The 16,004-nt window shown below is 35.3% G+C and overlaps 1 protein-coding gene across 4 annotated transcripts in view; it reads right to left on the bottom strand.

Annotated features, from left to right (window-relative positions):
• ATRX (ATRX, chromatin remodeler) overlaps window positions 1-16,004 on the bottom strand; it is a 282,193-nt gene that overhangs the window by 149,831 nt on the left and 116,358 nt on the right. For all 4 annotated transcript variants that reach the window (XM_025372040.1, XM_025372038.1, XM_025372039.1 and 1 more), the window contains 4 exons: window positions 14,920-15,096; window positions 9,110-9,203; window positions 6,671-6,773; window positions 4,677-4,913 (listed from right to left, as the gene is read on the bottom strand). In XM_025372040.1, coding sequence (XP_025227825.1) covers window positions 4,677-4,913; window positions 6,671-6,773; window positions 9,110-9,203; window positions 14,920-15,096 — 611 coding nt within the window. The remainder of the gene's footprint in view (window positions 1-4,676; window positions 4,914-6,670; window positions 6,774-9,109; window positions 9,204-14,919; window positions 15,097-16,004) is intronic.

Genomic DNA, 16,004 nt, shown 5'->3' with positions numbered 1-16,004 from the left:
TGTTAAGAAATGAAGAAGCTACATGGTAGGTACATTCGTGTTCACGTTTATAATTCTCTCCATATATTTACAAATTTCATGATAAAATTGTGGGGGAACAAAATTACTAGAAAAAATAATGAGAAAATATATACCATGTATTATTCAAAAACAAATCTACACAAGATTTGTGCATTTCATTTTAAGTAAATTTCCTTTTACATAAAAAGGAAAACATAAATATTGAACTTTAGCTAATGATACACATGCTAAAGCATTTGAGATAAATGAAATGATGTATGGAACTTACTATGAAATGCATAAAAAGATGTACTGATGGATAAAGATTAGTACCTAAATAGGAATGTAATAAGGCAAATATGAAAATGAAAAATATCTAGGAAGTAAGTTTATGGGAAATCAATGAAATACTTTCAACCTGGCTGTAGAAATGAAACTTTTCCTAAGATGTTGGAAAAGAAAGATGATGTCCTTACGTTATTATCAAATACAGCAGACTTCAGGTGAAAGAAAATTACCAGATAATACAGAGTCACATTATATGTTGTTAAAGGGGGAATTAACCAGAAAGATGTAATCCTAAATGTATATGTACCTAACAAAACAACTTCTAGCAAACATGAAGTAAAATCTGAGACCTACAAGGAAAAAGAGATGAATTAACAATTATAGTTGGAGACATCAACACTCCTCTAATTGGAGAGAATACCATTAAAACTATAGAAGATCTGAATATAATCAACCATCAATATAATCTGATCAAAATTTATAGAATATGTCACCTAACAACAGCAGAATATAAACAATGAACATCCACCAAGACAGATCATATTCTGGCTCATAGAAATTAGAAAAGATTCAGAGCAGAGTAAAAATGAACACAAAATACCAAAATTTGTAAGATGCAGAGTTTAAACAGTATGCACAGTGGCAAATTTTATACCTTTAAAAATGCTATGTTAAAAAGGATCCAAAATCCACCTTAAGTAGCTAGAAAAAGAAGAGAAAATAAGTCCAAAGAAGGATAAACACAGTAAAAATAAGAACGAAAATCAATGAAATAGAACAGGGTCAAACAATAGAAAAAAAATTAATAAAATCCAAAGCTGGGTTTTCTTTTTTGAGATAGGGAAATTGTGAAATTTTTGCACAGATTAATCAAGGAAAAAAAATGATAAAACACAAATTTCTAACAGACACAATAAATGACAGAACCTACAAAGTATAACGAAAGACTATAAACAAATTTACATAAATAATTTGACTACTTAAATGAAAAGGAAAAATTCCTTAAGGATGAAATTTACCAAAACAGACCTAAAGAAAAAGAAAAGATCTAAATAGTTCTACATGTATTAAAGAAATGGAATATGCCAGGTGTGGGGGCTCCCAACTATAATCACAGCCCTTTGGGAGGTTGATGGAAGAGGACCACTTGAGGCCAGCAGATCAAGACCAGCCTGGGTAGCATAATGAGACCCAATCTCTAAAACAAAAAATTAACCAGGTATGGTGGTACATGCCTGTTGTCCCAGCTACTTGGAAAGTGGAGGCAAGAGGATTGCTTGAGCCCAGGAGTTTGAGGCTGCAGTGAGCTATGATCACACTACAGCACTCTAGCCTGAGAGATAGAGGAGACCCTATGAAAGAAAGAGAGAGAGAGAGAGAGAGAGAGAGGAGAGAGAGAGAGACAGGAGAGAGAGAGAGAGAGAGAGAGAGAGAGAGAGAGAAAGAAAGAAAGAAAGAAAGAAAGAAAGAAAGAAAGAAAGAAAGAAAGAAAGAAAGAAAGATAGATCAGCAAATGCAATACAATATATAAAAGGAGCAATACAACACAACTAAGCAAGGTTTATTCAAGGAATCCAAGACATTTTCTAGGTCACTCCAACAGACGCAATGAAAAGCATTTGAAGAAATTCACCATTTATAATTTAAAAAGAGAAATAAATGATAGATTGGAATGGAATTAGCAAAATAGTTTTTCTTCACAGACAACACAAACGTATACATGAAAGTCATAAAGAATTTATCAAAAAAGAGCTACTATAACAAGTAAGTAAATTTAGAGCTTAGGACACAAGGTCATTATGCCAACATTACTTGAAACTACATTTATTATATGATATGGCTTGGCTGTGTCCCCACCCAAATCTCATCTTGAATTCCCACATGTTGTAGGAGGGACCCAGTGGGAGGTAACTGAATCAAGGGGGCAGGTCTTTCCTGTGCTGTTCTTGTGATAGTGAATAAGTCTCACAAGATCTATAGTTTTAAAAAGAGGAGTTTCCCCGCACAAGTTCTTGTCTGCCACAATGTGAGATGTGCCTTTTGCCTTCCACCATGATTGTGAGGCCTCCTCAAGCCACGTAGAACTATAGTCCAATAAAACTCTTTGTTTTATAAATTGCCCAGTCTTGGGTATGTCTTTATCAGCAGCATGAAAATGGACTAATACAATAGAACATCAAAAACCATGAACTACTTGGGGATAAATCTTTTAAAATATGTACTAGACCTATACAGTGAAAACTACAAAACATTCCTAAGAGAAATTAAAGAGAAGGTAAATAAATAGAGGTACACTATATTCATGTAATAGGAGACAAAACACTGTTAAGATGTCAATTCTGGCTACACTACAAGAAAGAGTCAACAAAATTCCAATAGAAATTCCACAGGGATTTTTGTAAAAACCAACAACATAATACTATGTGGAAATGCAAAGAACTGAGAATACCCAGAAAGATTCTGAAAACGTGGAACAAAGTTAGAGGAGCTGTACCACAAAAAGGGGACAACCAGATTTAAAGTACCTCTTAATGAGATGCAAAAGGAAGTACTATTACTGCCCATGAGTATTTCTACCAAAAAAAGAACTGAATCTAAATCTGCTCGGGACTCTAGATCCTATTACTACTTTATAGGAAATATAGATGCCAATGAAACTGTACTACAGGGATGCAAATAACAAAACTCAGAATATAGAAAATTTTACAAAACTAATCTGTTTTCTTAAACAAATGAACTGTAAGAATGGGTAAAGAAAAAGAAAGAACCAAAGGGAAACTAGGTTAAAATTAGGTAAGAGATTTAGCATTCAAATACAACAGAATATGCAGATGGCCCTTGTTAAGACCTGATTCAAACCAACTATTTTTTTTTTTTTTTGAGACTGAGTTTCGTTCTTGTCACCCAGACTAAAGTGCAATGGTGAGACCTTGGCTCACTGCAAGCTCTGCCTCCTGGGTTCAAGCAATTCTCCTATCTCAGCCTCCCAAGTAGCTGGGATCACAGGTGTGCACCACCATACCTGGCTAACTTTTTTGTATTTTTAGTAGAGATGGGATTTCACCATGTTAGCCAGGCTGGTCTCCACCATCTGACCTCAGGTGATCCACCCACCTCGGCCTCCCAAAGTGTTGGGATTACAGGCATGAGCTACCACGCCAGGCCCACACCAACTATTTTTTAAAACTACTATGTGAGCCAATGAGAGAATTCAGTGTAATAATGCAACTGTAGTAATGTTTAAAATACTATTATCTTTTAACAATACATTCCCAACTATTTATAAACAGAATATGATTTCTGAGATTTGCTCCGAAATAATCTGAAGGAAAAAGAATAGATGAAACGGCCGGGCATGGTGGCACTCACTCCTGAGTATGTAATCTCACATACTCAGGAGGCTGAGACAGGAGAATCACTTGAACCCAGGAGGTGGAGGTTGCAGTGAGCCAAGATTGCGTCACTGCACTCCAGCCTGGGTGACAAGAGTGAAACTCCATCTCAAAAAAAAAAAAAAAGATGAAACAAGACTTGTACTGTGTTAGTAACTGCTGAAACTGACTTCATAGATCCAGGGAGAATTATTACACCATTCTCTCCACCTGTGAATTTGAAAATTTTTGTAACATAAAGTCCATTTAAAAAACTGAAATCTTTTATGGATTTAAGAAGTAATTTTGAAACATTTCTCTACCCAAAATACAACATAACCATTTTGGTGATCATTCAAGAATCTCAATTCTTTCCATGCACTTAATTAAATTAATAAAGTTTAATGACTATTTTGAGTTGCATGAAATAGTGACAGTAGGAAAAATCAACTGCAACTAGAAATCCTGTGGTTGAGGCTGGTCACGGTGGCTCACACCTGTAATCCCAGCACTTTGGGAGGCCGAGGCGGACAGATTACTTGAGGTCAGGAGTCCAAGACCAGCCTGGTCAACATGGTGAAACCCCGACTCTACTAAAAAATACAAAAATTAGCTGGGTGTGGTAGTGCATGCCTGTAGTCCCGGCCACTCGGGAGGCTGAGGCACAAGAATTGCATGAACCCAGGAGGCAGAGATTGCAGTGAGCTGAGATCATGCCACTGCAATCCAGCCTGGGTAACAGAGCCAGACTCCATCTAAAAAAGAAAGAGAAATCTGTGGTAGATTACAACATTCTACTCTTAAAATGCTGAAATATATTGAAGTCATACACCAAATAAAATAAATCATTAATAGAAATAAATTAAGGCTGGGTGTGTTGATTCACGCCTGTAATCCCAGCAGTTTGGGAGGTCAAGGTAGGAAGATCACTTGAGCCCAATAGTTCGAAGCCAGCCTGGGCAACATAGCGAGACCCTGTAGCTACAAAAGAAAAAGAAGAAGAAATAAATTAGTCACCTCTCTCAATTTTTCTCGCTCACGCTCCCTCTCAGCAATACGTTTTCGCCTCTCTTCTTCTTCCTTAAGAGCATTTTGTGTTTCTGTTCTCAGTTTATCATCTTTAAGAATCTTCCGAATTTTCTTTCTGCCTTTTCCAGGAGACTTGGAATCATCATTTTCATCTTCTTCTTCTTCCTCCTCCTCCTCCTCCTCCTCCTCCTCTTCTTTTTCCTCCTCTTCCTCCTCAGAATTACTCTAGGGAATTTAAACAATTAGAGGTCAACAGTACAAAGTCATTTAATTTATCCATTTCATATTCCATTAATTAATACACCAGGAAAAGGTGGAAGAAAACATGCTGAAAACCTTTAGAATTATATTTAGCAATAAAGAGTAGTATTAAAAAAAAAAAAAAAAGTCTTTGGCCAGGCGCAGTGGCTCACACCTGCAATCCCAGCACTTTGGGAGGCCGAGATGGGCAGCTCACAAGGTTAGGAGATCGAGACCATCCTGGCTAACACGGTGAAACCCCGTCTCTACTAAAAATACAAAAAAAAAAAATTAGCCGGGCGTGGCGGTGTGCGCCTGTAGTCCCAGCTACTCAGAAGGCTGAGGCAGGAAGATGGCGTGAACCCGGGAGGTAGAGCTTGCAGTGAGCTGAGATCGTGCCACTGCACTCCAGCCCGGGCCACAGAGCGAGACTCTTTCTCAAAAAACAAAACAAAACAAAAACTCTTCAACACCTATTAAAAAAAAAAAAAACTCAATTAAAAATGGGCTACCGACTAGAATAAACATTTCTCAAAAGAAGATATAAGCATATGAAAAGATGTTGAATATCACCAGTCATTAGGAAAATACAAAGAAAAACCACAATGAAATGCCACTTCCCACTCATTAGGATGTTTCTTGTTGAAAAAGAAAGAAAGAAAGAAAGAAAAAGAAACAAAGGAAGTGTTGGCAAAGATGCAGACAAATTAGAATATTGGTACACTGCTAATAGGAACGTCAAATGTTACAGACACTAGAGAAAAACAGTGTGGAGTTTTCCAAAAGTTAAACATACAACTACTATATGATGTAGCAATTCCATTTTTCCATCTATACCCAGAATAATTAAAAACAGGGACTCAAACAGATATGTAAACACCCATATTCATAGCAGTATTATTCAAAATAGCCAAAAGGTAGAAACAACCAAAATGCCCATCAACAGATGACTGGGCTAACAAAATGTGGCACACACATACAATGGAATATTATTTGCCTTAAAAAGGGAATGACATTCTGATACATGCTACAACATGGATGAACCTAGAAAATATGTCAATGAAATAAGCCAGACACAAAAGGACAAATATTGCATGATTCAACTTATATATATGAGGTACTTAAAATACACAAATTCATGGAGACATAAATGAAAATAGAGGTTACCAGAGGATGGGGGATAGAAGGGAATGGAGTTAATGTTCAATGAGTGAAGAGATTCTGCTTGTGAATATAATTAAGGCCACTGAATTGTACACTTTAAAATATTTAACAAGTTATTTTTCAAAAGATAAATACCCCTCTGGAAGAGCACTATGTTGACGGAATCAAACATATTTCAGACACCTTTTACTTTATGTAAGCCTGCGTATATACAAAAAAACTCAAACTGGCTAATTTCACTACGTGATTTATTCCCATATAAGTCATCATTCAGGATAGTATTTTGTCTTCAGAAAACAGAACACTCACATCACTACAAATATAAAATCATGAATTAGAATGGCTTAAAATTCCATTAGAAATTAAGGAATAGGAAAAAAACTGATAATGTCAAATTAATACTTTTACATATATATATATATATACACACACATACACAATAACCAATCCTTCCCAAGTGTAAAATGTAAATAAGCCAGTAGAATAAAATGAATGAATGGAACAGACAGGTGATAGCATGATTACCATAGTCTACTGTACCAGTTATAATTCAAGTACGTGGTAAATGTCATTATTACCTTGTTTTCACTGGATGAATCTTCTTGAACCTTAATACGTCGCCTTTTCTTTTTCTGTTTATAGCTCCGCTGATTTTCTTCCAACTCTGCTTTCTTTGCAGACCTGAAGAAAATTTAAAACACAAAATAAACTATTTCATGATTAACTTCCATCGATAAGTTATGTACTATTTTAAAACTGTTCTACCTCTATATGCATTCCTAAAAACAAACAGGAAAAAAAAATCAGTAGGTTAAAAATGGATATTCCAGCAGAAGCATAACCCTTCATTTTAATCCAATGATCAACAATTTACAGTATCCTGAGGGCAGGTTTGTTATATGAGTAAGAAGATGCATTAAAGGACATTAAGACTATTCTTCTAGTATAAAATACAAACAGCCAGTAGACATACTAAAAAACATTCATCATCACTAAAAAAAGCAGATTACAAATTTGAACACCGTTTTCTTCATAACAGGCCACAGAGATTTAAAAACACAGTAACAACTTTTGGTGAGAAAAATATTTCTGGGTTTAGAAATTTGTACACAAAGCTACACTAATCCAGACAAAATAACTACTGTCAGTAAGGATGTGGAGAAAGTGAAACCCTGTTCACTATTAATGGAAATGTAAAATGGTGTAGCTGCTATTATGGCAGTTCGTCAAAAAATTAAAAATAGAATTACCATGCAATTCCTTTTCTAGGTATATACCCAAAAGAAATGAAAGCAGGAACTTGAAGAGATATTTCTACACCCATGTTCAAAGCAGCATTATTCATGACAGCCAAAAGGTTACAAATCAAATGTCCATCAACAAATAAATTGACAAACAAAATGTGGTATACAATGGAACATTAAGCTTTTAAAAGGAAGAAAATTCTGAAACATGACTCAATATACATGAACTTGGAACACATGATGCTAAGTGAAATAAGCCAGTCAAAAAAAGACAAATACTGTATGATTCCACTTATATGAGGTTCCTAGAGTAGTGAAATTCATAGAGACAGAAAATAGAATGGTGGTTGCCAGGGGCTTCAGGGAAGAGGAAAAAGAAAGTGGTTTAATGAATAACATTTCAATTTTGCAAGGGGAAAAGGTTTTGGAGACTGGTTCAAAAAAAGTAAATGTACTTAACACTACTAAGCCATACACTTAAAAACGGTTAAGAGGAAAATAAAAATCCCCAGTAATACCATGAAAGAAAAAAAATGGTTAAGATGGTAAATGTTATGTGCATTTTACCACCATTAAAAATAATCATTAAGGAAAGAATGAAGTACTGATACAGGCTACAACATGGATGAACCTTGAAAACATTACACTAAGTGAAAAAAAAATCCATGAAAGGATATATATTATATGAATCTACTCATGCAAAATGTCCAGAACAGGCATATCCATAGAAAGTAGATTTTAGTTTTTATTAGAGTACGAGGGCATGGGGAATGGAAAATGACTGCTAATAAGTACAGGATTTTTTTCTTGGGTGATGGAAACGTTCAGAAATTACAGAGTGGTGTTTTTTGCACAACTTTGCAAATACTCTGAAGACCACTGTATTCCACAGTATAACATGTTGAATTATATCTTGGTTTAAAAAAAAACTCTCAACGTATCTTATCATTTTCATTTTATATTGACTTAAAGTATAATATATTGCTATACTCTAAGCACAACCTGGTAAGTATTAACCTAAAAAAATCTCAAATGTTTTAAAACTTACAAATGCAGATAGACACCTTTGTAGACATATATACACAAACACACACAGATTGTTCATTTGATAAACTGTAGAAAGATTATGTTATTCTGGGGGAAATAAAGAAATTGTAGTAGTAGCATTATCTAACATACCATACTAAGAAGGAAGCCAAATTTTAAATTACAGGTAATCTAGATCAGTGACTGTTCATGTTACAAGACCAAGCATATCATTATTACTGTAGTACTCCTAAAACCGATAATTTATATATCGAGCACTTACTATTTGCCAGGTAGGTACTGTTATAAACCTTGTACATGTATTGTCTCATTTAATGCCCACAATAGTCAGTCAAGTATATTGTAATCCCCCACTTTACAGATGAGGAAACTGAAGCATAGAGTATTTATACAAATAGAAAGTAGAAAAGCCCAGAGTTAGACTGAGGCAGTTTTTCTATAAAGCCTCTTCACTATTACCCTACAATTTCCCCCATAACAATAAAAAACTGCAGCTACGAGTAGTTTTGCAGACTGAAAATCTACCCAGGTTAGAATACACAATTCAACTACACATAAAATATGCTTAGATTCTTTTTAAACTATTAAGTATAACAATTAGTTTCAAATCAAAATATTATATATTGCACTAACTTAACTTTATTGGTAACAGTAACCATACAAATCATTTGAAGGCATGGTCATTCAGATTAACTCCTAAAATTTTTAAAATATCAATTATAATACCTTGTTCTGGGCCGCTGTTCATCTTCAGATTCACTGACTTCTTCACTAACTCCTGATTCCTGAAAATCAGAATCTTCTGAATCTTCACTGCTCACTTGAATTTTAAAAAAATACATAAAATTATTAATTATTTTTTCAATAGAAACCCAATTCACTTAATTTACCAATGACTTGACATTAAAACAGAGCATTATAAGAATGTCAGAGGTATATATGTGAGTGGATAATACATAATACAGAATATATCAGTTAATGCTTTACATGATATATATAAATAAAATTCAAACGTATTTCAAATGTAATTATAAAACTGTGGTTGTACATTAAAATATAAGTATCAATTATATATGAATTGACAAAATAAGAATAAATTACCTGTCAATAAAATATATGTAATTACCAAAGGTAAATTAATGAAAAAGAAGTTTGGCTATTCAAAACAAGCAAGGTAGGCTGGCCAAGATGGAATAAGATTACAGATTCTCTCCTCCAATGATGACACAACCGAAGAACTCGAAAAGGGAAATAATAATAGGCAGATTGGAGACTGAAATCAAAACTTGAATAATGACCCCTCTACAATTGGTGGAGGGGAGACAGCTGTGAGTGCATATAGTTATTTTCTTTCTTTGTTTCTTGGTTTTGACCAGAAGGCAGGCTAAATTCCAAAGGTATGCAGAGGGTACTGACAACAAGACTATGAAGAAAATCCCTATTTCTAGCCACAACACCAGGAAATCAGGTTCTACATGTGGAATCCTCAATTTTTTTTTCTCACAATTAATGCAGTGATGGAAGCATATAAAACTCCAGGAGAAAACCTCTTTTTGGCCAGAGGAAGCAGCGCAGAAAAAATACAAGATAAGCTTAGAACATCTTATAGTGCCAGAAAATAAAGCAGTGTTCAAACATGGACAGGCACATGTTGAAAGGACACAAGATTCAACTTGAAGGAGCTCCCAACAACCAAAGCTAGAACAATTTGAGTAATAAAATAAATGGTACTATTGGATTATAACTGGTAAAATAAAAATCTATAAGTCATATTGATATAAATAATGCAATAAATAAATAGGGGAAAACAACTCTTCCTTACAATTACTAAATGTGGAAGTAATGAAATAAACAGAAAATTACAACTAGGCAAATACCACAGTACTAACGGCTTCACCCAAGATGAATACTAAAATTAGTGGGCTTAAGTATGATAAGAAACAGAATATATGCATGGTCACAAAGTATCTCCCGATAAAATACTAAATATACACAGAAAAATAATGTCTTCTTCTTTACAGTGGAAAAATACTAGCAGACACCAACTTAAGCAAGTAACAAAAGTTAATCGTGAGAGTAATAAGACATATTGATGGCTGGGCATGGTGGCTCACCCCTGTAATCCCAGCACTTTGGGAGGCCAAGTTGAGAGGATCACTTGAGCCCAGGAATTTGAGACCAGCCTGGGCAACGTAGGGAGATTCTATCTCTACAAAAAAAAATTAAAAATTAGCCAGGCATGATGGTACACACCTGTGGTCCCAGCTTCTTGGGAGGCTGAAACGAGAGGATCACTTGAGCCCAGGAGGTTGAGGCTGCAGTGAGCCATGATCGCACCACTGTACTCCAGCCTGGGCAACAGAGTGAGGTCTTCTCTCAAAAAAAAAGACATACTGACATCATCTATTCTTGGTGTCATGCACTGATGACACAACATCACTTCTGTGGTATTCTGTCAAAATGCATAATAACCTCAATTCAATCATGAGAAAACATTAGACAAATACATATCAAGGAACAGTTGAGAAAATAAGGAATCAACACTCCACAAGTGTCAAGGTCATCAAAGGAAAGACTGAGGAATTGTCACAGACTGCAGTAGATTAAGGAGACATTATAATTCAACGCAATGTGAGATCCTAGATTGAATCCTAAAGCAGAAAGAAAACATTAGTGGGAAAACTAATCTCTGAATAAGATCTATAGTTTACTTCAGAGGTCATAAAACGGTTTATGTAAAAAGCTTGATAGTAAATATTTTTGACTTGTGGACAATATGGTCTCTGTTGCAACTACTCATCTCTACTCTGCCATTGTAGAATCAAAGTTCTATTCCAGTGAAAAATGGGAGAACATAAATGCTAACAGAAATGCTATAAATGGGAGAACATAAATGCTATATAGAATATGTGGGGGGAGAAGGGAACAAAGAGTTATTGTTTAATGGTTAAAGAGATTCCATTTGGAATGATGACACGTTTTGGGGACAGATAGAAGTGATGGTTGCATTAAAATGTGAATGTACTTAATGTTACTGAATTGTACACTTAAAAATGGGTAAAATGGTAAATTTTATGTTATGTATATTTTACCACAATAAAAAAAACGAATAGTTAAGCAACTGGAAAGCTGGGAGAATATCAAAAACACACATATATCCCTGCATTCACACACAAAAAAATCCTGTAATTAAGTATAATTTTAAGCCTAGTATTAATTTTTCACCCAACATTTAAAAATTTTTGAAATCTACCAAAATTTTGAATTATTGAATGAACACTTGTATGCCTTATCCTAAATTCACTTATTATTAGCAGTTTACCACATTTGCTTTTTTCTCTCTCTCTACACACACACACACACACACACACACACGCATACACATTTTCTTACACTGAACCATGTGATATTAAATGCGGATGACACTTTACCCCTACGCATAAGGATACTACCCTACATAACTAAATACCATGATCACATCTGAAAAAAAATTACTATCATCTAATAAAAAGGCAATATTTACAGTTTCAAATTGTCACTAAAATAATTTTGTAACATTTTTCTAATTTAGGAGAAAATTAGAGTTCATATGCTGCACTTTGTTCTTATGCCTCTTCAATGCATTTCAATTTAATTCAACTACATTTAATAAGTAGACTATTCACTATTGATTTTTCCCATCTCTCAATTCAAATTTCCAAATAATATAGGAACACCAGAATTTACAAAACTCAGAAAATCATGCAACTTCAACTATATATCAACCACTATGATCATAATCCATATTAGAAACACAAATATGATGGGATTTTAGAAGTTTACTCTCTCCTACACAAACAAAAAACAACAACAACAAAATCACCTGGGTAATAAATTATCCACAGAATCAGGCAGTAGAAACACAGATCATAGAAAATTCAGGTTTTAATAAAGCAAATCTCAAATGTAATCATATATAATAAAAGGGTCTATATATTGAACTAAGCCTCAGAAGCAAAATCAATATTGCCCCTTTTGTTGAAGAGGCACAGGAATCCATGTTGTGATATATATAACATGCTAAATCACACAGTTCCTTTATAGAATCTGTAAGAGCTTGCAGCCATATTGCAAAGAACTTTATGAGACAGGCCGGGCGCAGTGGTTCACGTCTGTAATCTCAGCACTTTGGGAGGCCGATGCAGATGAATCACGAGGTCAGAAGATCGAGAACATCCTGGCTAACATGGTGAAACCCCGTTTCTACTAAAAATATAAAAAATTAGCCGCGTGTGATGGCGGGCGCCTGTAGTCCCAGCTACTCAAGAAGCTGAGGCAGGAGAATAGCGTGAACCCGGGAGGGGGAGCTTGCAGTGAGCTGAGATTGCGCCACTGCACTCCAGCCTGGGCGACAGAGCGAGACTCCATCTCAAAAAAAATAAATACATAAAAAATAAAAATAAATAAATAATTTTTAAAAATGTATGAGACAAGTAGTCACAAAATGATGCACTATTATTTATTAACATGAAAATGTCCATAACATATATTAATTGTATATGCGTGTGGCAAGAACTCCCTCCTCCTCATCTTTAGTGAATAACTCTTGCCCAAAAGCCCTATAAATGTTTAGGATTCCAAGACTATGTCCTTAGCTTTCCATTTGTAAAACATTACAACTCCACTGAATAACCTCAACTATTTTTGTGATATTGTACATATACCATGAAAACTCTAAAAACCTGACACTCATTGTAGACTTTTCCCTTTCATATCAATTAAGAAGACCTAACAATTCAACCTCCTATAAGACTTAAGTCAATCTTCCTCTTCTCCAACAACCCCATTTGTTGTTATGTATATTTTACCACATCAACTACAGCAATACCTTCCAAACATTCAGTGCCTTCATTCTCACTGAATAATAAAGAACTAATCTAATCATATGACATCTTTGATTAAAATCTTTCAATAGGAAAAAAAGTGGTTATGCTGAGGTTGTGATTCTTGGGTGTTAGTAATCAACACCTTGTTCCTTGATCTGGGTGCCCTACGTTTTCATCAAGATGTCTACCTATTGATAACGTGCACTTCTTTGTACATATATTTCAAATAAAACATTTTTTAAAGTGGTGGTAATCCTCTATGATTATACTAAAAACTGCTAAATTGTATACTGTAAATGGGTGAACTGTGTGGTCTGTGAGTTATATCTCAATATAGCTGTTATACAAAAAGTTTAAAAATAAGGCCAGTACAGTGGCCCACGCCTATAATCCCAGCACTTTGGGAGGCCAAGGTAGGTAGATCACCAGAGGTCCAGAGTTCAAAAATAAATACAGTAATTAAAAAAAATACATTTTCAATGGCTCTGCATCCTTTAGAGCCTATTATATTTCCCAAACACTTGCAAAAATGCGTTCCTATTCCTAGGTGGCAAAAAAGAGTTCATCTGCCATCCATGGGTTGGGTACTAACAATAGTCTTCAAAATTTACCCCTAGTCATCAAAAAGCCAAACAACAACAACAACAAAATTCTTTGTACTTTTTGTTACCCAAAATTCACAGGCAAAATTTACCCAAATTAATTGCAACTTCTACCCTTCTACAGGAAAGCACTATGTTTTTGCAGTTTTATATGCAATCTTATACTTTCTACATAATGTTTATTTTATTAAATCATATTTATTTCTCTTTATAATCTAAAGGTTAAAAATATTCTTTGTGTCATCTAAAGTTTCTGGTTTATCTTCCCACTCTAAATTATTACTTTTAATCTCATGTGATAGTATACCTGTTGCCAGTGTACTGACATTTGCTTAATATAGTTGGTCAATTGTTTGAGTAGATATGCTTAAATTTCTTTCTTTTTTTTTTTTTTTCTTGGAGACAGAGTCTCGCTCTGGGGCCCAAGCTGGAGTGCAGTGGTGCTATCTCAGCTCACTGCAACCTCCGCCTCCTGGGTTCAAGTGATTCTCCTGCCTCAGCCTCTCGAGTAGCTAGAACTACAGGCGTGTGCCACCACACCCAGCTAATTTCTTGCATTTTTAATAGAGACAGGGTTTCACCATGTTATCCAGGATGGTCTCAATCTCCTGACCTTGTGATCCACCTGACTCAGCCCCCCAAAGTGCTGGGATTACAGGTATGAGCCACCGTGCCTGGCCATATACTTAAATTTCATTACTATAATTAGTTTACAAAACCAGCATGGTTTTTTTTTTTGTTTTTATTTTTGAGACAGGGTCTCACTCTGTCACCCAGGCTGCAATGCAGTGGTGCAATCACTGCTCACTACAGCCTTGACCTTTGGGGTTCAGGTGATCCTCCCACCTCAGCCTCCCAAGTAGCTGGGACTACAGGTGCACACCACCACGCCCAGCTATTTCTTCTATTTTTTGCAAAGATGAGGTTTCCCTATGTTGCCCAGGCTGGTCTTAAACTCCTGGGCTCAAGCAATCTGCCCACCTCAGCCTCCCAAAGTGCTAGGATTACAGGCATAAGCCACTGTACCTGGTCCAATATGTTCTTTACATTCAGCATTAAAATGTCTTACCCTTTCTTCTGTTTCTGCCTTTGACTTCTTTATGCTCTTTAGGCTTTGTCTTTTTTTCTTCTCCAGATTCTCCATCACTCACAGTCAGTTTGTGCCTCAAAAGCCTATGTCTGTATCTTGGCTTCTTAGATTCTTCAGAATCTGAATCTGACTCAGAATTGATTTGATTTTTTGCTTCTAAATGAAGAAAATAAATCAATAAAACCTTCTTCAGTCTTTAAAATGTCTTGTAAATCTATCTGACTCAGAATTGATTTGATTTTTTGCTTCTAAATGAAGAAAATAAATCAATAAAACCTTCTTCAGTCTTTAAAATGTCTTGTAAATCTATTTTGCCTGTTGACAACTACTGCAACTTATGAAAAAAATCAGAGTTATACACATACTTTGGTATCATTGGTGTTATCAGGTAATCTCACACATCAGACTTGACATATTACTATTATTAAATATTGACTAAATATCACCTATATATTTATAGAACCTTTTATAAGGTATAAAATATTTTGCTTTGAAAATCATCTGTTTAGGGCCAGGCGCAGTGGATCACGCCTGTAATCCCAGCACTTTGGGAGGCCGAGGCAGGCAGATCACTTGAGTTCGGGAGATCAAGACCAGCCTGATCAACATGGAGAAACTCCGTCTCTACTAAAAATACAAAATTAGTAGGGTGTGGTGGCACAGGCCTGTAATTCCAGCTACTCGGGAGGCTGAGGCAGGAGAATCACTTGCACCTGGGAGGCAGAGGTTGCAGTGAGCCAAAATTGCGCTATTGCACCCCTGCCTGGGCAACAAGAGCAAAACTCTGTCTCAAAAAAACAAAAACAAAAACAAAAAACAAAAAATATCTGTTTATTGGCAGTAACTGATAAAATTAGAGTAACTTCCATAATTATTACAAGATATTCAAAAGAAGTCGTGGTAACAAAGTTTTAAACATTTTCATGAACTCTAAATGCCTGTATTAAGAGATTTCTTTTTTTTCTTCTTCTTCTTCTTTTTGAGATGGAGTCTCGCTTTGTCACCCAGGCTGGAGTGCAGCAGCACAATCTCGGCTCACTGCAACCTCTGCCTCCCAGGTTCAC

Source organism: Theropithecus gelada, chromosome X (assembly GCF_003255815.1).
Source record: "Theropithecus gelada isolate Dixy chromosome X, Tgel_1.0, whole genome shotgun sequence".
NCBI lineage: Eukaryota > Metazoa > Chordata > Mammalia > Primates > Cercopithecidae > Theropithecus > Theropithecus gelada.
This window is presented reverse-complemented; position numbering and strand designations above follow the sequence as displayed.